General features: G+C 40.4%; 2 protein-coding genes across 28 annotated transcripts in view; one reads left to right on the top strand and one right to left on the bottom strand.

Moving 5' to 3' along the window:
* Window positions 1–41: 41 nt before the first annotated feature.
* On the bottom strand, window positions 42–14,187 carry PPIL3 (peptidylprolyl isomerase like 3). Of its 2 annotated transcripts, XM_026002584.2 has the most exons (7): window positions 14,067–14,187; window positions 13,260–13,341; window positions 11,183–11,257; window positions 10,459–10,552; window positions 8,781–8,848; window positions 4,494–4,612; window positions 42–1,596 (listed from the first exon to the last, which is right to left on the bottom strand). In XM_026002584.2, exons 2-7 carry the CDS (start codon window positions 13,260–13,262, stop codon window positions 1,470–1,472), a joined length of 486 nt encoding a protein of 161 aa, XP_025858369.1. In that variant the 5' UTR covers window positions 13,263–13,341; window positions 14,067–14,187; the 3' UTR covers window positions 42–1,469. The 2 variants fall into 2 exon arrangements, with proteins under 2 accessions (XP_025858369.1, XP_025858370.1); XM_026002585.2 differs by lacking the exon at window positions 11,183–11,257 and having other exon boundaries at window positions 14,067–14,169.
* NIF3L1 (NGG1 interacting factor 3 like 1) overlaps window positions 14,175–22,438 on the top strand; it is a 23,272-nt gene continuing 15,008 nt past the window's right edge. For 2 of the 26 annotated variants that reach the window (XM_026002577.2, XM_026002573.2), the window contains exons 1-4: window positions 15,244–16,291; window positions 17,138–17,300; window positions 18,798–18,924; window positions 20,918–21,056. In XM_026002577.2, coding sequence (XP_025858362.2) covers window positions 15,682–16,291; window positions 17,138–17,300; window positions 18,798–18,924; window positions 20,918–21,056 — 1,039 coding nt within the window. In that variant the 5' untranslated portion in view covers window positions 15,244–15,681. Of the gene's footprint in view, window positions 14,705–15,029; window positions 16,292–17,137; window positions 17,301–18,797; window positions 18,925–20,917; window positions 21,057–22,438 lie in introns of those variants that run through there. The other 24 variants (XM_072742711.1, XM_072742714.1, XM_072742718.1 and 21 more) reach the window with 24 other exon arrangements.

The raw sequence follows: 22,438 nt of genomic DNA, 5'->3' as shown, positions 1-22,438 counted from the left end.
TAGAGCATGCAATTCTTAATCTTAGGGTCATGAATTCAATCTCCATGTTGGGCATAGAGTTTATTTTTTTTAAAAAGTGAAGACATTAATATAATTGGCACATCAGTTTAGTAGAAGGTATAGGTGGTAATAAGAAATTATTACAAGCTAACATCCAAATTATAATTAAGAAAGAAAATATTAGTTAGATTAGCTATCTGTAGAAATGATACAAACCAAGAAATGCTTGGCATCAGTTTTAGTAATACCAAAATCTAATCAAAGTGATGGAAGCAGATCAAAGAATACGGTTTTGATGAGATCAGTGATATAGCCTGATAAATTATGAGGCCTGATTAGGTGAGAGCCTTATGGTGGAGATAAATGTTAAGAGAACAGCTTCTATTTACTCACTACAGAACACTTACCAGATGCCAGAAGCTTTACATTGTTTCATTAGTCCTCACAATAGTCTTATGAAGGGGATGAGTCTTTAGGGATGAGAAAATCTGGGAGATGGTAACCTGCCTAAAGTTACTAGTAGGAGGTAGAGTTGTGATTCAAACACAATCCAGGACTCTCCAACTGGTGCTCTTAGCCAATTAGTTGCATCTTTCAAACAGATCACCTGTAGAATTCTGTCCTACAATACTGTATATGATACGTTTTAAAAAAAGTTCTATGGACAAAGGAATTGGGAAATTGAGTGCTTACTGTACTCTAGGACTTCTCTGAGCCTTTACTGTAATCTAAAGACCACAGAAAATAGCAAATGGATTGGCTGGCTGCCTTTTCTAGATCATCTCTATCTTGTCCTTACTCTAACTGCACAAAGTGAATAATTAATGCAAAAGACTACCTCTAGGACGTGGACTAGATATGGCAGGAATATGCATAGTGCTCAAAAATGCCAGGATTTGGGCAGCTTGGGTGGCTCAGCAGTTTAGTGCCGCCTTTAGCCCGGGGCCTGATCCTGGAGACCTGGGATCGAGTCTCACGTCGGGCTCCCTGCATGGAGCCTGCTTCTCCCTCTGCCTGTGTCTCTGCCTCTCTCTCTCTGTCTCATGAATAAATAAATAAAATCTTAAAAAAAAAAAAATGCCAGGATTTGAGGCTCAGCATTTAAAAATGAATGTTTGTGGGCAGCTGGGGTGGCTCAACGATTTAGCTCCGCCTTCTCCCCAGGGCAATGATCCTGGAGTCCTGGGATCCAGTCCCACGTCAGGCTCCCTGCATGGAGCCTGCTTCTCCTTCTGTCTGTGTCTCTGCCTCTCATGAATAAATAAATAAAATCTTAAAAAAAAAAAAAAAATGAATGCTTGTATGTAACCAAAAATTAGAAGAGTTTTTAGAAAATTAAACTTAAATAAGATCTTAGCTATAAACAAGCAGAAGGATGATGTAATCTTTTGACATAATTAAAACTGGGTAAACCACAATAGGTGTGTTCCTTAAATAGTCTGCCAAATATTTTTCCAGATCTATTATAGCTATTGTGCAAATGGATTGGCATGAATAGTTATGTCCTTAATGTGTACGTCATTAAGAGGCCGGTAGGTCTTCTCATTTACTGGTAACTTCTCCAATTCATCTAGAGTTTCTAGACCATCTATTACCCTGAAAGAGAAATATAAATGTTTGAAAATTTCCATAGATTGAAACATAATATCCAAATACCTATAGCAATTACAGTTTCCTTAATTAAGAAAAAAGAACCATGTCTCATAGTTCTTTGCATTCCCTAGTTGAATATGCAATAAAATACTGATTTGATTTTCTACCATGGATATAAGCCAAAATTCAGAAACAAAAATTCATTTTTATGCCTTTAGACAATAGCAGTGACTAGGAATATTACCACCAAAGTATTCCCACAGCATAGCTACAAGTGGGTCTAATATAACCAGTCATAAGATTTTCTTTACTAGAGGAAATACTCAGAGAAAGTATGTAATGGTGACACTGTTACTAATTAGTATTGCCCTATACCCTACACTAAAGATCCTGAAGTGGGTGACCATTTTGCACTTTATTTAAATATGGTGTTTTTACTTTTTGCATCTGGGCAACAACAAAAAGCACTAACAATAAAAGAAGGAAAGATGGGAACTTAAGCCCATTTCCAGGAAGCGTATTTCCACGTTACCACAAATATAAGAAAATATAGAGAGCTATCCTTCTGGCAAGTGGTCTAAAACATTTGCTAAGGAAAGGTGGATTTATTTATATATTTATTTATTTTGGAGAGAGCAAGTGAGAGAAAGAGCACACAAATGGGGAGGGGGGGGGAAGAGGAAAGGGAGAGAGGATCTTGAGCAGACTCCTTGCTGAGCAGGGCATCTGATGTGGGGTCAAACCCAGGACCCTGAGATCATGATCTGAGTGAAATCAAGAGTCACACACTATGAACTGAGCCACTGAGATGCCCCAGGTGGCTTTAGGTTATATCTCTTAGTGCAACTCTAATCAATTTCCAAGACTTACAGCATAACTTACAAAGATAACATTTACATTTTATTTTGCATTTCTACCAACCTTTTGAATTCACTCCCAAATGTAGAACCAAGTATTTTTTTAAGATTTGATTTATTTATTTGAGAGAAAGAGAGCATAAGCATAGGGAGCAACAGACTCCCTGCTAAGTAGGGAACCTGACATGGGGCTTGATCCTAGGACCCTGCGATCATGATTTGAGCCAAAGGCAGATGCTTAACAGACTGATCCACCCATGTGCCCCCTCACTAAGGTCCTTAAATTTTAAGTTTCAAAAGCTTCCTCACCTTTTGGGTCAGAGAAACAGAGGACATAGGAAACAGATCTCAAGCAAAAAGGGCATGTAGAATTGAGTCAAGTTAAGTGTTTGGGACATGGGCACCTTTGAGAACAAATGGAAAGCTACATGCCATCTTCCAAAAAATTATGTGTGTATACACACAGAACACATAACTTCAAGGAATTAAGAAACCTACAATTAAGAATCTTTGTTCTTAACTGTCTAGTTGTCACAAATCTAGTGATATAAATCCTGGTAGTTAATGATTAATGATTCTGGGTTAAAGGAGAAAACAAAAGGAAGGGAACCTGAATTATCTACATCCAGGCAATTACTACTAGAGGCTGTAATATTTCACTAATTTCATTGATTATTAATCTGTAAATTAGACATTTATATAGAATGAAAACTAAGAGTTGCTGAGTCTTCGATTTTTAAAAAAATTTTAAACAGGCCCATTTATATCCATTTTTAAAAAAGATTTTACTTGAGAGAGAGAGAGAGGGAGCATGAGTGAAGCGAAGGGCAGTGGAGAAACAGACTCCTTGTTGAGCAGGGAGCCTGACTCAGGGCTTAATCCCAGGTCCATGGGACCACGACCCGGGTCAAAGGCAGACGCCCAACCAGCTGAGCCAACCAGGCACCCTGAGTCTTCTAGTTTATCTAACTTGACATCCAAACTGTTAAAAGAAACCCTACAACTGTGCCTTGGTTTATTGAGCACAGTAAATGTTTGTTGAATGAACATTTGACAGGTTGACATTTTGCTGATTTATAAAAGCAATTCCCAGGCATGGTGCTAATAGTGGATATTCTGGCACAGTCTGCTGAACAACTACCTAGAATCCAGTCTCCCCGCTTCTTCTTCGTCATAGAATCCTGATTTTATTGAGACTGGCAATGTGTTTCTGAAAAACATTTCCTACCCTCCCTTGTAGGTAATGAAGTCCACAATGTTAAGTTCTGGGTCTTCTAGGAAAGCTATTTAAGGGGCCGACTTGTGGAGCTTACTTAAAAAAAGAAAAAAATACATATAAATAGGGACGCCTGGGTGGCTCAGCGATTGAGCGGCTGCCTTCAGCTCAGGGCATGATCCTGGAGTCCAGGGATCGAGTCCCTCATCGGGCTCCTTGCATGGAGCCTGCTTTTCCCTCTGCCTGTGTCTCTGCCTCTCTCTCTCTGTCTCTCTCATGAATAAATAAAATCTTAAAAAACACACAAAAACATATAAATAAAGTAAAACTTAAAAAAAAGGGACTGACTCAGCTGGCAAGCCCCTTTTGCCCTTCCTCCTTCTTTCTGCCTGGAACACATGTTCTGACTGGAGCTATGCTGCCCATATTATGACCATGAGGTGAGCATGAGGATGGAAGAGAAAGGTGGTTGAGGAGAAAGAGGCGCCTAGAACACTGGTGACAGAAGCCCATCTTAGCCCATCTTGTTAAGGCCCCTATTTTTCAGATCTGTTCATTCCTGCAAAATGTGATTCATAAAAAATACATTACTGTTAATTTGCATAACAGTCCAAAGAAAGGGAAAAAAGTATTTGCTCCTATTTTACGAAATAAAGAAATTAAGGCTCAAAGAGGTTATACGTTCCCAAGGTCACAGTGCTGGTAAGTGGTGGGCTTACCAGGTGTATTTAGCTTTCATACTGCTCTTTCAATATTATGCTATCATAGTCTCTCATATGCAGCCCTTGCATTGAAATTCCAAAGAAAACTATAACCAAAATACTCACTTTCCAAATACTGTATATTTCATGTCCAAATGTGGCTGCTTGCCATAGGTGATGAAGAACTGAGATCCATTGGTGTTTGGGCCATTATTAGCCATTGATACAACACCCCTAACATTGTGCTGTGAAAGACAGGCCAAAATATTTAATTGTGTGGTTTTTTAAAAAAATTTTATTTATTTCTTCATGAGAGACACAGAGAGAGAGAGAGGCAGAGACACAGGCAGAGGGAGAAGCAGGCTCCATGCAGGGAGCCTGACGTGGGACTCGATCCCGGGTCTCCAGGATCACGCCCTGGGCTGAAGGTGGTGCTAAACTGCTGAGCCACCCGGGCTGCCCTGAATTGTGTTTTTATGTAAGTATTCCAAATATAGGACTGAGACAAGATCTGTACTTTTTAAGGGACCAAGAAAACATTTAATTACCTTCTATTAAGGCTAATCCAAATGTTCAGTTTCTGTATGATCTGTATTTCTAACACTTGTATGTGAATTGTGTACATATCAAATCATATGCCCCAGTTAATTGCATTTTCACTTTGGAGGAGTACAGCCACAGACATTTTTAGCAAAACCAAGGCATAGGAGAAGTCTTTACATCATATTAGGGAACAGTGTGCTGGCATGAAACAATCAGGAAGAGAACAAAACCAAAATCCCCATAATCTCTTCACACATACACTGGCCTCTGGCTAGTTGCTTTATCTGTAAAACAAGGGAAGGAGGTTGGACTAGTTCAGGGGTTTTATCCATAATTCAAATGCTCACCTGGGTCAGCAGATAATAAATGGGTTATTTGGACAGAATGTAGGAGTGATGGAGTCTGGCAAAAGGAATGGTATATCTGTTGCCTAAATAGTACTAAAACATTTTTTTAGACCACGGCCACAGAGAATGTATCTGTGGATCTTCCACCCAAGGGCAGGCAGCTCATAACCCAGGACCAGGTGATCTAAGGGAAGGTCTCCTATTGCTCTAATACTCATGATACTATTTGTTATACAAGGGACTGTATATAAGAATTATAAGGACATTACTGAGAAGATTGAAGACATGACAAAACTGCTATAAGGAGGCGCCGCAATATAAAATATATCATAAATAACTAGTGATTACTCTCTCTTAAGCTATTCATCAGCAGACACTAATGAGAAAGCAATAGAAATCTAGCTACATCAAGATACGAAAGCTTTATTTTCTTCTCAAAAGGTGACTCAAACGTTACATTTAACTTATAACTTAATAAAATACTTATTAACCTATTTCTAAGATTTAAGAATTCCAACTTACTTGGGATCTCTGGGTGGCTCAGCAGTTTAGCGTCTGCCTTTGGCCCAGGACGTGATTCTGGAGTCCCGGGATCGAGTCCCGCATCAGGCTCCCTGCATGGAGCCTGCTTCTCCCTCTGCCTGTGTCTCTGCCTCTTGCTCTGTCTCTCATGAATAAATAAAATCTTAAAAAAAAAAAAAAAAAAAAAAAAAAGAATTCCAACTTACCAAACTATTGCATATGCCTATGTACTCGTCATCTCTTACCTCAACCTCTCCCAAGAAAAAAACCCCACCATTCTACTATCTTTATACATGCCTAAACAATAGATTGTTCTCTTCCGGTTTCTGAGCTCTCTAAAATAGTATCATACTATTTGTAGTCTTCTGGCAAATGCTTTTTATACCATCATTATGTTTCTAAGACTTATTACACATAAATGTGTAGCAGTAATTGTGATTTTTTTTTTTAAAGATTTTATTTATTTATTCATGGAGACACACAGAGAGGTAGAGACGTAGGCAGAGGGAGAAGCAGGCTCCATGCAGAGAGCCCCATGTGGGACTTGATCCTGGGATTCCGGGATCACACCCTGGGCTGAAGGGAGGTGCTCAACCGCTGAGCCACCCAGGGGTCCAGTTGTGATTTTTTTTATTGCTGGATAATATTCAACCACTGAATATACTCTATTTGTCCATTTTATGATCAATGGATATTTTGGTTGTTTTTAGATTTTGCTATTAAAATAGCACTCTAGGAACACTCCTGTACTGATTCCTAATGCATATGTACAAGAGTTTCTATAAGGTAAACATTTGGGAATGGAATTGCTGGGTCAGAGTATGTGAATATTCAATACACACCTAACTCTGGTATATAAAGATGGTAGTTCTTAAGACTTTAGGAATCACTAGAGAGGATCCCTGGGTGGCGCAGCGGTTTGGCGCCTGCCTTTGGCCCAGGGCCCGATCCTGGAGACCCGGGATCGAGTCCCACATCGGGCTCCCGGTGTGTGGAGCCTGCTTCTCCCTCTGCCTGTGTCTCTGCCTCTCTCTCTCTCCTCTCTGTGTATTCTCATGAATAAATAAATAAAAAATCTTAAAAAAAAAAGGAATCACTAGAGAACCTTAAAATATAATCTAGGTCCTAATCAGTTTTATTCTTTTTTCCTATATTAAGGGGTATAAGGCCTTAATATTTCCTATTTTTAAAACTCCACAGGTGAGTCTATAATAGCCAGTGTTGAAAATCACTGGTATAGGATGGTGAATTAGTGTTACTGAAGCAGTTATTAATTAATGCTTAAAGTTGCTTTGTTTGTAATTCAGGAAAAGGATGACTTATAAACAGTTTATCACCTCCCAGCCCCAACTCCTATAACAAAAGTAATGATTCCTCATGAAGGAAAACAAAAAGAAAAAAATAAATTACTCCTAGTCCCATCATCCAGACTTAAACACTGCAATGAATTTTCAGAATTTTCTTGGATATATTTTATTTTTTTTAAAAGATTTTATTTATTTATTCATGAGAGACACAAAGACACAGAGGTATAAGGCAGAGGCAGAAGGAGGCTCCCTGTACGGAGCCTGATGCAAAGCTTGATCCTAGGACCCCGGGATGATGACCTGAACCAAAGGCAAATGCTCAACCACTGAGTCACCCAGGTATCCCTCTTGGATATACCTTAATGTGACTGAAATACGATGTACTAAATCACGTATTTTAGGGGCACCCAGGTGGCTCAGTTAGTTGAGTCTGCCCTCATCTCAGGTCATGCGGGGAGCCTGCTTCTCCTTGCTCCGCAGCTCCCCTTGCTGTGCACTCGCCTCTCTCTCTCTCCCTCTCTTAAAAAAAAGAAAAAAAAATACATTACATGTTCTTGTTGAGAATTTATCTCTTTTTAAAAAATTTCTAAAGTTGGGATCCCTGGGTGGCGCAGCGGTTTAGCGCCTGCCTTTGGCCCGGGGCGCGATCCTGGAGACCCGGGATCGAATCCCACGTCAGGCTCCCGGTGCATGGAGCCTGCTTCTCCCTCTGACTATGTCTCTGCCTCTCTCTCTCTCTCACTGTGTGCCTATCATAAATAAATTAAAAAAAAAAATAAAAAAAAAAATTTCTAAAGTTATCATTCTTTGCAGATACAAAGTTTAAAAGATCACATGATAATTGTCAGCAGATGTCATCTCTGGGAAGTAGAACTGATTTAATTTTAAATTTTAATAAAATTTTTTTTTAAAATAGGCATGTGTTGGTTTTTTATTTAAAAACAAAGGTTCTTGGAGTGCTTGGCTCAGTTGGCGGAGCAGGCAATTCTTGATTCTGAGATTGTAAGTTTGAGCCCCATTTAGGTGTAGAGATTACTTAAAAATAAAATCTTAAAAAATATATATTTTTTATTTGTTTTTTAAAAAAATAAAATCTTTTAAAAATAGGAAATTTGAAAAAATGTTCTTTAGAAAGTTTGAAAAATAGAGAAAAAATATGAAAAAAAAAAAAAAGGAAACAAAAATCTCTAGTTTTACTATGCTATGCACTTCTCTTTAACCTAGCTGGGATTTACCACAGAAATTAAGTTAACACAGGAATATTCAAACATCTAACAGATAATAATAAAAATTGGATATTTACCATGTGCAGTATTGCAATCAGGAGGTCTCATGGTCTTTCTTGCCTATCCTCAAAAAAGGCTAGTGATTCATGTCATTCAACATAAATTTTATAGTGAGACATTAAGCCCTTTTGGTACATCACTGATTAATAAACATTTCAGGCTGGACCCAAAGAAAAGCTCACTTAATGTCAAGATCCATGTGATTGCAAGATTCCAGAATATATTTTAGGTAAGAAATGTCATTTATATTTATATTTTCTCCCTGACATTTATCAAGTGTACTAAAACTACAAAAAAAGCATGTTTGTATACTAATGACATTACCTTGTGTTACTACAACATATGTTTTAAAGTTTTCAAGTGTAAACAAGGCATGAGAAGATAGATTTTGAAGCGCTCGAGATATACCTTAAGATATTCACTATATTCATCCTCAAATTTCTTGCCCCAGATACTGTTACCTCCTCTTCCGGTACCTATATTATGAGACAGACAAATAAAAAAAGTATCTAATTAAAAAAAAAAAAAAAAGAGAGAGAAGTATCTAATGTTGAAAAAGTTTCATTTTCTAAAACATAAGGGCTATTTTATAACTCTTTAAATTTGAAATGTCCTCTCTTCTCAAAATTCCACTTTATAGAGCAGAAAAATAAAGTATCTCTACAAAAAAACAAATCCCCTCACTATCAGTATTGTTCATATTTTGTTTTATTTATTTTAAAGAGAGTGCAAACACATGAAATGAGAGGAATACAAAGAAAGAACCCCATGCAGACTCTGCTCAACGTTAAGGTCTGATGCAGGGCTTAATCTCACAACCTTGAGATAATGACTCAAGCTGAAACCAAGAGTCCAACACTCAACTGACTGAGCCGCTAGGCACCCCGTTCATATTTTATTTTAAAACTAGATATAGGGATCCCTGGGTGGCGCAGCGGTTTGGCGCCTGCCTTTGGCCCAGGGCGTGATCCGGGAGACCCTGGATCGAATCCCACGTCAGGCTCCCGGTGCATGGAGCCTGCTTCTCCCTCTGCCTGTGTCTCTGCCTCTCTCTCTCTCTCTCTAACTATCATAAATAAATAAAAAAATTTTTTAAAAAAGCTAGATATAAATAATAAATAAATAAATAAAACTAGATGCCAGTAACTTCTACTTAAAATTTCTTTTCTTTTTTTTTTTTTTTTTAAGATTTTATTTATTTATTCATAGAGACATAGAGATAGAGGCAGAGAAAGAAGCAGGCATCATACAGAGAGCCTGACGTGGGACTCAATCCAGGGTCTCCAGGATCACGCCCTGGGCTGCAGGCGGAGTTAAACTGCTGTGCCACCAGGGCTGCCCTTTTTTTTTTTTTTAAAGATTTAATTTATTTATTCATGAGAGACACACACAGAGAGAAGCAGAGACACAGTCAGAGGGAAAAGCAGGCTCCAATGCAGGGAGCCCGACATGGGACTCAATCCTGGGTCTCCAGGATCAGGCCCTGAGCTGAAGGCGGCGCTAAACTGCTGAGCCACCTGGGCTGCCCTAAAAATTTATTGTTGTGGCAAAGTAGCCAGGTTATAAAAACTCTATGTGCTTATATCTTTATTTTATAAAAATTAATTTTATTTATTAAAAATTAAATTTTCACATATATATATTTTTTCTAAGTAGGTTCTAGGCCCAGTGGTGCTTGAACTCACCAGCTTGAGATCAAGACCTGGGCTGAAATCAAGAGTCAGATGCTTAAACTGAGTCACATACGTATTCCAAAAAATATTTTTAATTTGAGTATAGTTGACATACAATGTTACATTATATTTTTCTGTTCTTTGTCTACCCTCTTTTTCACACTATATACCCAATTCTCTAGATATTTTTTTAAAATTTTTATTTATTTATGATAGTCACACAGAGAGAGAGAGAGAGAGGCAGAGACACAGAGACATAGGCAGATGGAGAAGCAGGCTCCATGCACCGGGAGGCTGACGTGGGATTCGATCCCAGGTCTCCAGGATCGCGCCCTGGGCCAAAGGCAGGCGCCAAACCGCTGCACCACCCAGGGATCCCCCCAATTCTCTAGATATTAATAGAATTAACTTACCTGTCGGATCTCCTGTTTGAACCATGAAACCCTTGATATTTCTATGAAATATACAGCCATTGTAGTAATTACTGGCACAAAGAGCCAAGAAATTCTGAAAAGAGAGAAATGATTGGGAAATGATATAGCAAAAACACACTTATACATATATATATATTTTTAAAGATTTTATTTATTCATGAGAGACACAGAGACAGGCAGAGACATTAGGCAGAGGGAGAAGCAGGCTCCCTATCGGGAGCCCGACCAGGGACTCTATCCCAGGACCCCAAGATCATGACCTGAGCCAAGGGTAGGCGCTCAACCACTGAGCCACACAGGTACCCCCCAACCCCTCTATGTTTAGAGAAAAATTATCTGCTCTTTCCTTGATCCACCTTTAATATCAAAGGTAAGTGGAAATTAGGCCAGAAATTATGATGGCTAGTTTTTCCTGACAATGGTTTTATATACAAACTTTTATTATTTTTTTTAGGTTAGATGATTTAATTCCAAAATGGTTATCCTACTGCATTAACTCATTTTTTTTTTTAAGATTTTATTTATTTATTCATGAGAGGCAGAGACAGAGGCAGAGGGAGAAGCAGGCGTCATGCAGAGAGCCTGATATGGGACTCGATCCTGGGTCTCCAGGATCATGTCCTGGGCTAAAGGCGGGGCCAAACCACCAAGCCACCGGGGCTGCCCATTAACTCATTTTTTATATGGACATAATGGTACTCACCTCACAAGTTTTGGGTGTCCTCTCACAGAATACTTCAATTTTAATATCACCTACATCTGTATGCAGTGTCACTGACTAAAAAAGAGGAAAAAAAATAGAACAAATTAGATTTCTTTGTGACTTTATGTGCTATATTATTCTCAAACTAGATTAAAGATGACAGCCTGAATTAAATAAAACACAGAAAGAAATACCATTTCAGAGATGGTATGTCTACACACCTGAGAGTAAGGTGTACTTCTTCAAAATTTATTTCAACAGTAGAAAAAACTCCAGAAAATAAATATAAATGTTAATGTAAAATGGTACGTATCATAAAAATTTAACAGTAGGGCAGCCCCGGTGGCGCAGCGGTTTAGCGCCGCCTGCAGCCCAGGGTGTGATCCTGGAGACCCGGGATCGAGTCCCACGTCAGGCTCCCTGCATGGAGCCTGCTTCTCCCTCTGCCTGTGTCTCTGCCTCTCTTTTTGTGTCTCTCATAAATAAATAAATAAAATCTTAAAAAAAAAATTTAACAGTAAATATACTGTGATGGAAATACTTATTTTAAGTGTGAATTTGTCATCAATAAAAATGAAAACAATGGTTATATTAGTATTACTGATTTAAATGGCAATTCACCAACATCATTAATATATATTGAAAAATAGTAAGAAAATGACTTTTCAAAACAGAGTCTCCACCATTTATTTCCCTATGTAATTTGAGAGTGTTAAAAACGATTCTTCACTGAAGACAACAATCTTAAATGTGCAGAGGTAATTATATTACTCCTTGTTTGCTTTTTGTTTCTCTGATGTTCGAGTAACTTGCATATTCCTTTTGTTATCCCATTGTGGGGTCAGGGGTTATTCTGAGGCTTCCTTTTTCATTTCTCCTCTTCCAGTAGTATCTGATGTAGGAAAAGACTTTAGGGTTGCAAACTGACAGCCAAGAAAGAATTCTTGAAATGCCTTTGGTGCAAAAAGGTGATTTTATTAAAGCGTGGGGACAGGACTCATGGGCAGAAAGAGCTGCACTGGGGTCACGGCGAGTGGCCCATTATATACTCTCAAGTTGGGAGGGGTGTGGGGAGAGCATAAATCTCTAAGGAATTCTGGAAGCAAGGTTTCCAGGACTTTGGTGGTGGTGGCGTGATAGCTATTGTTGGGCAAAGATCCTTCAGATATATATCAGTGGGCCATATGCTTGGGGGATGATTGCCAACAGGTATCTTGGGGGAGATAAGGGAATTTCTTTCTTTTCTTTTTTTTTTTTTAAGATTTTATTTATTTGAGAAAGCACAAGCAGGGGGAAAGTTAGAGGAAGAAGCAGGTTCCCCGCTGAGCAGGGAGCCTGATGTGGGGGCTCAATCCCAGGACCCTAAGAGCATGACCTGGGCGGAAGGCAGACACTCAACTGTCTGAGCCACCCGGGTGCCCCGAGATAAGGAAATTCCTAAAGGAATTTTTATATGTTAAAGTAGATTTACAACATCGTGGGAGTTGGGGTAAGACTGCCTCTTGCCCTTAGCAAAGTATTGACATTGAGGCAGTTAAGTCCCTAGAGGAGCGTCACTCTGCCTGTTTCAAGGACTTGTCAATGGGCTGTAGGTAGTAAGGAAATTTAATAATTTGTCTTCTGCCTCTGTTTCCCACATCAGAATCTAGCAGTCGGAATATGGTCAAGCTGACAAGGGCAAGAGTGTGTGAGTTGGGGTAGGGTGGGAGGAAACAGGGTAGTATTCTCATTGCTTTTCTTCTATTTCAAGCTCTAGTTGCCTACCTTAGATCCAGAACAAAAGGATCCAATCAAAATGATCACACCTGGGTATACTCTGCAACTCCTTTCCATCTATATGCTGTAATAAATCTTTTTCTTTAAAAAAGTTAAATTCTGTGCATTTGAAGTGAGACCATTTAAGAATTTATTTTTTTTATTTTTATTTTTTATTTTTTTAAAATTTTTTTTCCACTGAAGAATTTAAAAGTAATTTTGCTTCAGGTTTTGTTTAGCCATCATACCAGTTTTATTTTCCTTGACTGAATTTATAAAAATTATCTATAATGAAAGACAACAAGAATTGAATCAAACTTACCATTTTCCTTCTTGATGTGAGTTTCAGGAAGTACTATTGTTCAATTTCTCAATCTCACCAAGAGAAGTTAGAAAACGTGTCTCTATCCCCAAAAGAGAAAATTAAGTTCGTTTTCCTCTCTTAACTCACACTACCCCATATTTAAAAGAAAAAGTCTGGAACAGCACCCCCCAACTAATAAAAGTCTAGTGATGGAAATGATGAGAACCTATCAATCTCCTACTTCCCCTGTTCACTTCTTCACTCCCTGCAAGTCCTCCAACAAGTCGCGTATATTTCCGCCTTGGGGTCCAGGCGCTGGGTGCTCTGTCTGGAGCCCTTACACCCAGACGTCTGGCCGCTTATTTTCCTCGAGTCCAAGTCTCTGCTCAGAAGTCAGTTCCTATTGGCCTTATAACTCTCCTTAAAACTCCTTCACTTTAGTACCTGCCCGATTATCTTTTCCCATAGCACTTACCAATAATACGCTATATATTTTTCTAAATAAGTCTGTTCCAATACTACCCTCCCGACCAGGATGCTCACTGGATGGAACAGCCCAAACACCAGAACAGAGCTTAGCAAGGGTCTCGATAAGTGAATGAGAGAATGAGGGATGTGACGGGCCGCTTCAGTTAGCACACCTGTTGTGGCAACCGAGACGATGCCCTTGCATTTACCCAGGTTTACAAATTAGGGTCTTCGGGCGACCGCAGGCCGAGCGCGGGGCCCGTTAGAACGCTCCTCACCTGCTCGCCTTTTACCTCCCGCTTCCTATTTCAAACCAAAGTGACTAGAACTTACGAAAGCAATGGAATTTACCCTCACCTGGGACGCTTTTGACAGGGAGAGGGGGCTCGCTTAATAATCCTACAAGCACGCGAAACGCAAAGCGGAACTAAGGCGGGCAACCCCGGCGAGCGGCTTGAGGTCACTTCCGCCCGGCTCCTCCTCAGCCCGTCCGACCACGCCTGGAGGCCCTGCGCAGGACCGGAAGTGGCGAGTGCGGGCCTCGCGTGGCTCCCCGCCGTCATTGCGCGCTGTGGAGGTTGTGAGGGCGTTTCTGGGAAAGGAGGCAGAGGGGGGAGACACGGGCCGGAAAGTGGTGTGTGGCTGGGGAGCCTAGGACCCTCGGGGGGGAGGGCCGGAGTGCTGACTGGGAGCTTCCGGCCGCGTCTGGCCTCTGCCTTGCCCTGGAAGCGGCCTGAAGTGGGACGGAAGTGAGAGGTAGCGTGGGAGGGTGGTGGTATTTTCAAGGGTTCTTTCAAATTTAGCCGTGAGTCTCAAAACTGTGTTGGCCCCCGGGGCCTGTTTCCCGCCCGCCAGCCTGGGTGAGTGCAGAGCGCAGCGTCGGTGCTTGGAATCCGGAGAGGGAGAGTGGTATGAGGACCTCGAGCTCTCAGGCGACCCCAGGCTCCAGGGGGTTTCGGAGGCCCCACGTCACTTCAGAGCAGACACTGAATTAAGTGCGCACACCTCATAGTAAACTTTTTTTTTTTTTTTGCTGAAAACATAATTTTTTTTTCAACGAATTTGTTGAGCATTGTTATTGAAAAAATTGTTTTTGAAATTAGGTCATTAATATTTGATTAGAAAAAAAAAAAAGAAAAAATATTTGATTAGATTTTCGATTGGCTGTGCTATACCTTGTCAGTTATTATGCATATTATGAATGCTTTTCTTCAAAAATAGAAATATTCCTGGATTTTAAATTTTCTCTTTATTTGTAGGACAGTGGGTGAATTCCCTTTTTTTTTCCTTTTTTTTTTAAGATTTTATTTATTTACTCATGAGAGATAGAGAGGCAGAGAGAGAAGCAGGCTCCATGCAGGGAGCCGGTCGTGGGACTTGATCCTGGGTCTCCAGTATCACACCCTGGACCGAAGGCAGGCGCCAAACCGCTGAGCCACCCGGGCGTCCCTGTACCTGGATTCTTTTTTTTTTTTTTTTTTTTAAGACTTTATGAGAGACACAGAGAGAGTGGCAGAGACTCAGGCAGAGGGAGAAGCAGGCTCCATGCCGGGGGCTGGACGTGGGACTTGATCCTGGGACTCCAGGATCACGCCCTGAGCCAAAGGCAGATGCTCAACCGCTGAGCCACCCAGGCATCCCCTGTACATGGATTCTTAACTGGAGTTGACTCTTAGTTTTGTATAGGGCCTAGACACTGGAAATGTTTGTCAAGAAAAGCTTTACTTAGGACTTGGAAGGAAGGGTAATATTTAGAGGACTGGAGAAGGGAGGAGGATGATTAAAGCAAAGATGAGAAGAAAAGAACCAAGGTGTGTGTGGGGTGGAGAAAGTGGGGATGAACATTTGTGTATTATGTACCAAGCTCATGTTAGGTGACTTACACGTATTCATTTGCTCCTGTGGGTAGCCTCTGTTGTAGGCTGTAGCGTCTCCCGTTTTGTAAATGAAAACATAACCTCAGAGAGGGTAAATGACTGAGATACCACGTGCTGGTAGGTGGCCGACTCTGCATTTGAACCCAGGGGTATGTGACTACAGCTCTTTTGCTCCTATGCTTTGCTCCCGCAAAGGTCCAGGCCTAAGTATGTACCTGTACCATTTTCTGTGTTTTGGCTTCAGATACTCAGTGTTACCTGATTTCTGTATGTTGTCATCTCGTGTACGCCTCATTCCCAGAACAGTCCGGCTTGTTCATTCCCTCATCTACAATTCTTGCCATTCCTCCATGGATTTAAAGGCGCTCCTTTGCTCCTTGAATGACTTTGCATCCCTCTCCCTTGCTGAGAGTTGGGACAATGTTGGCTTACTGGTGGAACCAAGCCCACCACACACTGTAAACACACTCTTCCTTACCAACGACTTGACCGAGGAAGTGATGGAGGAGGCGCTGCAAAAAAAGGCGGACCTCATTCTCTCCTACCATCCACCTATTTTTCGACCCTTAAAGCACATAACCTGGAAAACCTGGAAGGAGCGCCTGGTGATCCGGGCTCTGGAAAACAGAGTTGGTATTTACTCTCCTCACACAGCCTATGATGCTGCACCCCAAGGAGTCAACAGCTGGTTGGCTAAAGGGCTTGGTGAGAAGCCTTTTATTTTTTCATGTTTAATATTTTCCCTACAAATGCTTTGAAATTTTAAAGTGTCTTGAATAGAATGTTAACTGCTTTATATGTGGGTACCATTATTTTATTTTTACCTATTTAAAAATAATGTGAAATCTGGCAGTTGTATTTGATAAGTTTTTATCCTTAATGAATAAGGAAAGCATAGGAAATCGTCATTGCTGTGAGTCCTCACTCATGGAGCAACGTGCCTAGCACCCAGAAATTTGAGAAGTGCTTGTTAAATTGAGTCAAAAGCTCAGACGTCTCCAGAATCTACTTCATATTGTTAGTAAAATAGATATCAGAGGTTTTTTTTTTTTTTTTTTCTTAAGATATCAGAGTTTTATTGCTTACTCGTGCTCCGTGCAATGGAGGACTTTAACTTATGTGTTTTAGCTTTATTTTTTAGTAAGTTATTTTAGTTTACTCATTTGGAGCTGAAGCTTTTGTGATGACATATCTGGATTAATGTGGTCAAGTAGATTATGAGCATTTGCAACCTGAATGATGATTTACATGAAGAAGTATAGGAAGCAGTCACAATTCTGTACATCCTCTAAGAATTCGTGAGTGAAGTTTTTGTGATATTTAAGAGTTCTGGAAAATAATTTTGAAAGTAAATTTGATTTTGTATGTCTGTGCTAAATCCCTAGAATATGGGGGCTGTTGGATGTATAGGTAAGAGATGTGTGTGTGTGTGTGTGTGTGTGTATATTATATAAGTATCTGAGAATCAGTCTTTAAAAACTCACTTTTTAAAAGTTGTGCCCATAATGGTTTCTCTTTTTAATTAAAAAAAGCACACAATTTTTTCCCCAGGAGTTTGCACCTCCAGGCCCATACATCCTTCCAGAGCTCCCAACTACCCTACAACGGGAACACACAGAGTAGAATTCAGTGTTAATGGTACTGAAGACCTGGACAAAGTTATTTCTGCAGTGAAACGAATTGCAGATGTTTCTGTCACTTCTTTTTCTACTAGGTACGATATGTTTTCCTCCTTTTTTATGTGTATTTGTATGAATCTTCCTTATAAATTCTATAACCCCAGGATTTAGGTCTGAAACAAATTGTTTTCCCCCAGGGTGGGTTTCTAAGGCAGCCTACTTCTCATTTGCATGTGGGTGCTCCATGGGACCCTTTCAAAACAATAAAAATGACAAGTAACACTGTTTTCTATGTGGGAGGGACTATGCTACACCTTTTACTTAGAATATTTCTAATTCTCCTGATAACGTTGAAAGGTGGTGGTTTTTACTTGAGAGGATATAGATAAACCCTACCTTAAAACAATTTTTGTTTTGAGATTTTATTTATTTATGAGAGACACAGAGAAAGGCAGAGACATAGGTAGAAAGAGAAACAGGCTCCCTGTAGGGAGCCTGATGTGAGACTTGATCCCAGGACCCCAGGATCACGCCCTGAGCCAAAGGCAGATGCTCAACCACTGAGCCACCCAGGCATCCCTAGATAAACCCTACTGGTAACACATTACATAGGTTTACTCTCTCTCTCTCTCTCTCTCTTTTTTTTTTTTTTTAATATTTATTTGTTCATGAGACACACACAGAGAGAGGCAGAGACACAGGCAGAGGGAGAAGCAGCCTCCCTGAGGGGAGCCTGATGCGTGACTCGATACCAGGACTCTAGGATAATGCCCTGAGCCAAAAGCAGATGCTCAACTGCTGAGCCATTAAGGCGTCCCTATAACAGTGGTTTCAAAGTGAGGTCTCTGGGTCAGCAACATCAGCATCACCTGGAACTGTTAGAAAGTTAAACTCTCAGATCCCTAATAGACCTACTGGTTCTGAAACCCTGAGGGGAGAGTTCAACAATCTGTGTTTTTAATAAGTCTACAAGGAGATTTTTGTGGTGCCTGGGTGCACAGTGAGTTAAGTGTCCAACTCTTGGTTTCCGATCAGGTCATAATCTCAGAGTCATGAGATTGAGCCTTGTTGTCAGGCTCCCCACTGAATGCAGAGACTGCTTGAGATTGTCTCTCCCTTTCCCTGTGCCCCTCTCACTTGTGTTCCGTGTCTCAAATCTTAAAAAGTCTACAAGGAGATTTTGATGCATGCTGAAATTTGAAAAATATTATTCTAGAAAATAGTTTGATTTGGGATTGAATCCTAAATTTCATGTAATCTAATCTCTCTTATAGAAGGTTGTATACCATAGATCGTTCAAAATATGTTTCACAGGGTGCTTGGGTGGCTCAGTTGGTTAAGCATCTGATTAAGCATTCGAGTCTTGGATTCAGCTCAGGTCTCAGGGTTACGAGATTGATCCCTTGTGGCAGTGAGGCCCAAGTTCAGCACAAAGTCAGTTTGGGATTTTCTCACCACCACACCCATCCCATTTTCCGTGAGCACACTCTCTCACTCTCTTTTTCTCTCAAGTAAACAAAATCTTTACCAAAAACTACATCTCATTTACATTTATCCTAAAGCAGCAAGTGATTTTTTTTTTTTTTTAATAGGACTGATGATGAAGAACAAACAAGGATTAGTCTGAATTGTAGTCAGGAGGCTTTGATAGAGGTGGTGGCATTTCTTTCCCAGAGCAGACAATTCTATCAGAAGACTGAAATTCTGTCACTGGAGAAGGTAATAAAAATATATTACTGTGCATTTTTATTGATCATTATCAATTGTTAGATTGACAGGCCATTGACTTTTACATAAAGAAGCACAAGGTGGTGTTGAGGGGTAAAATACCCTGGAGAATATATTGAGAAAGGAAGACATGCCAGGAGTGGGAAAGTGTTGGTAGATGTTTTAGTTCATTCAGGCTGCTGTAACAATTTGGGACAAAATACCCCAGCTTCTGAATAGCTTATGAACAACAGAAATTTATTTCTTATAGTTCTGGAGGTTGTGAAGTCTAAGATCATGGTATCAACGGATTTGGAGTGGTATCTGGTGAGGGCTCACTTCCTGGTTGACCAGCATTGCCTTCTCTGTGTGTCCTCACATAATGGGAAGGACTGGGATCTGTCTTGGAGCCTATTTTAGAAGCAAACCCCAGTCATTTCAGCTCCCCTCTCATGACTTAAGTACCCTCCCCCAAGGTCTCTGCCTCCTAATACCATCGTCTTTGGGGGTTAGGATTTCAGCATATGAATTTGTGTGGACAGACACATTCAGGTCCTAGCACTGCAGTATATGTGTGTGTGTGTGTGTGTATTTTTTTTTAAGTTCTGGTTTTGGGGGTACCTGAGTGGCTCAGTACATTAAGTCTCTGACTTGATTTTGGCTCAGGTCATGATCTCAGGGTCATGAGGTAGGGTTCTATGCTGGGCATGGAGCCTGCTTAAAATTCTGTCTCCCACTCACATGTGCACTCTCTTAAAAAATAATTTTAAAAATTCTGTTTTTTTATTGAAGTGTAGTTGATACCCAGTATTACATAGCAGTACTTTTTAGGGTTAGAGACTCAGTTACAGGTTCTGTCCCTTTTATACCCTCTGCCTGGACCATTTTATTTGCTCCTTTTACCTGACTACAATTCATAAGATGATTCCTGTATCTTGATGTTCTGGCTCAGAATGCTTTCTTAAGATAAAAAGTTTAAAAACCCATATTTCCAAGGACTCTCTGGACATTTCCACTTAATGGATCCCACAGGTACTTCAGCACGTAACAAATATTGACCTCGTCCTCTATATATTTTATTTATTTATTTATTTATTTTTGAGAGAGAACGTACACACCCGTGAAAGCCGGGTTTGGGAGGAGGGGCAGAGAGAGGGAAAGAATCTTCAGCAGGCTCCACCCTGAGATTATTACCTGAGCCAAAATCAACAGTTGGACACTTAACTGACTGAGCCACTCAGGTGCCCCTACATCAACCCTTTACATATTTTTTCTACTTCATTGATGGCATCATCATCTACCTTATTTTCCAAGTTTCTGCAACCTGCTTTGCCTCTCCTAAATCCAAGCCCTGCTTAGTTTGTCCCCAAGTCTGAACTGTTTCTCTTCTTTATTTGCTTTGTCACCATAGTACTTGAAATTCTGATCTTTCATCATCTGGGACATGAGTAGTCTCGCTAGTGAGCCCCTACAAGAGACAGCCCATGATTTTTAGCATAATGTATAAAGCCCTTCATGACTAGCTATGGCTTCTGTCCCCATCCCTTGCTCTGCACACCAGCTATAGTGTCTGAGCTCATGCCTTTACACATTTCACCTATCCCTTTCCTACCACACTGCACCTGACATCACTCCTCTTTTTTTTTTTTTTTTTAACTTTTTTCTGGTCTTGGAAACACAAGTCCGTAAAGCCTTTGATTCCACTTCCTCCAAGTACTCCCACCTGAACTCCCAGCTCATTTATTTTGTCATTGCTTTGGCTCCCATAAAATAGTACCTCTCTTGTATTTAAGCACTTTTATTTTGGTTAGTTAACTAAACATTTGCCTTTACAGAACACTGAGCTCCTAGAAATCAGAGAATGTTTTTGTCATTTTTGCATGACCAAACTTTAGCCTGTACTGGGTATAGTAAGCTCACAGTGCATATTTTATTGTCCTCAGCATTTGCTGTTTGTTTTCTAGGACTGAAATGGACAGTTTTTCTAACTTCTGTTTCTCTTCAGCCTCTGCTTCTACACACTGGAATGGGACGGTTGTGCACACTGGATGAATCTGTTTCCTTGGCAACCATGATTGATCGAATCAAAAGGCACCTTAAACTATCTCATGTTCGCCTTGCTCTTGGGGTAGGAAGGACTTTAGGTAAATATGTACTGTTTATTTGTCCAGTGTACCTACTAATGTAGTATTATGTAGTATTTGGGCCAAATAGCTCTTGGTTATATTAATATAAGTGACAGGAAACATTAGTTCACAGAAGATGGATGGTTTATTTTATCAATCAGGGTGGGCTCGGTTATCTCATTGGCTCAAACAAGATTTATGTCTCTCATATTTGGTGTTCATTTCAAGTCAGCAGAAGTCTCCTCACCATAGGCTGATCAGTGTTGCAGAGGAGGCATTTCGGAGGGTCTTTTTTTTTTTTTTTTTTTTTAAGATTTTTATTTATTTATTCATAGAGACACAGAGAGAGAGGCAGAGACACAGGCAGAGGGAGAAGCAGGCTCCATGCAGAGAGCCTGATGTGGGACTCGATCCAGGGTCTCCAGGATCACGCCCTGGGCTGCAGGCGGCGCTAAACCGCTGCGCCACCAGGGCTGCCCCTCGGAGGGTATTAAACACCTCAGTTAAACATTCTAGCCTGGAATGTTTTCTGTTCAACTCTTGTCCAGAATTAATCACACTGCCAGTACAAGTCAAGGCATGAAATGTAGTCCTACCATGGGCCACGAAAAGACCTGTTAATTATTATTGCTCTAATTATAATGCAAATATTATATTTTACAATACTGGTGATATTTTATAGTGAGGTGATAAATAGTGATCCACTACAGTTTGAGTCTTGTAGCCAGTGTCTTATCTTTTGGCTTTTCCCAGTATCTTGGGGAACAGAAGAAAGGAACAGAATAGGGCAGCCCGGGTGGCTCAGTGGTTTAGTGCCTACCTTCAGCTTGGGGCGTGATCCTGGAGACCCGGGATCAAGTCCCACGTTGGGCTGCCTGCATGGAGCCTGCTTCTCCCTTTGCCTATGTCTCTGCCTCTCTCTCTCTCTCTCTCTCTCTCTCTCTCTCTTTCTTTGTGTGTGTGTGTGTCTCTGTGTCTCTCATGAATCATGAATATCTTAAAAAAAAAAAAAAAAAAAGGAACAGAACATTTGTTGGGCCTAGCAACATACTGACTGTCCTAAGTATGTGAATTCCTACTGCAGAGGCAGTGAGTGGAGCATAGTTGTTATGAGTGTAGATTCTGAATGACTTGGGTTCAAATTTATCTGTCCTATTCGCTGCATGATTTTGACAAGTTATTTAACACCCCTGTGTCATGGTAGTCTCATCTGTAAAAACTGCAGTAATAATAAAACCTGACTCATCAAGGTAGTATAATCCATGTGACAGGGCACACCGACTGGCACACATTAAGTATAGTACATGTTAGCTGTGTGGTAGGATTATTATTCCCATTATATTACACGTGAAAAAATTGACATTCAGAAATATAGGTAACTTAGTCCACAACAACTCATG

This window comes from Vulpes vulpes, chromosome 16 (assembly GCF_048418805.1).
Source record: "Vulpes vulpes isolate BD-2025 chromosome 16, VulVul3, whole genome shotgun sequence".
Taxonomy (NCBI): domain Eukaryota; kingdom Metazoa; phylum Chordata; class Mammalia; order Carnivora; family Canidae; genus Vulpes; species Vulpes vulpes.
Note: the sequence above shows the minus strand (reverse complement) of the source record. Positions and strands in the feature narration are given on the sequence as shown.

What these genes read in the sequence shown, in the direction of transcription:
- PPIL3 (XM_026002584.2), bottom strand. An exon ending in TCAAACAGGAGATCCGACAG is followed by an intron (nt 8,849 to 10,458) that starts GTAAGTTAATTC and finishes CTCATAATATAG; the next exon opens with GTACCGGAAGAGGAGGTAAC. An exon ending in AATATAGTGAATATCTTAAG is followed by an intron (nt 4,613 to 8,780) that starts GTATATCTCGAG and finishes TGTCTTTCACAG; the next exon opens with CACAATGTTAGGGGTGTTGT.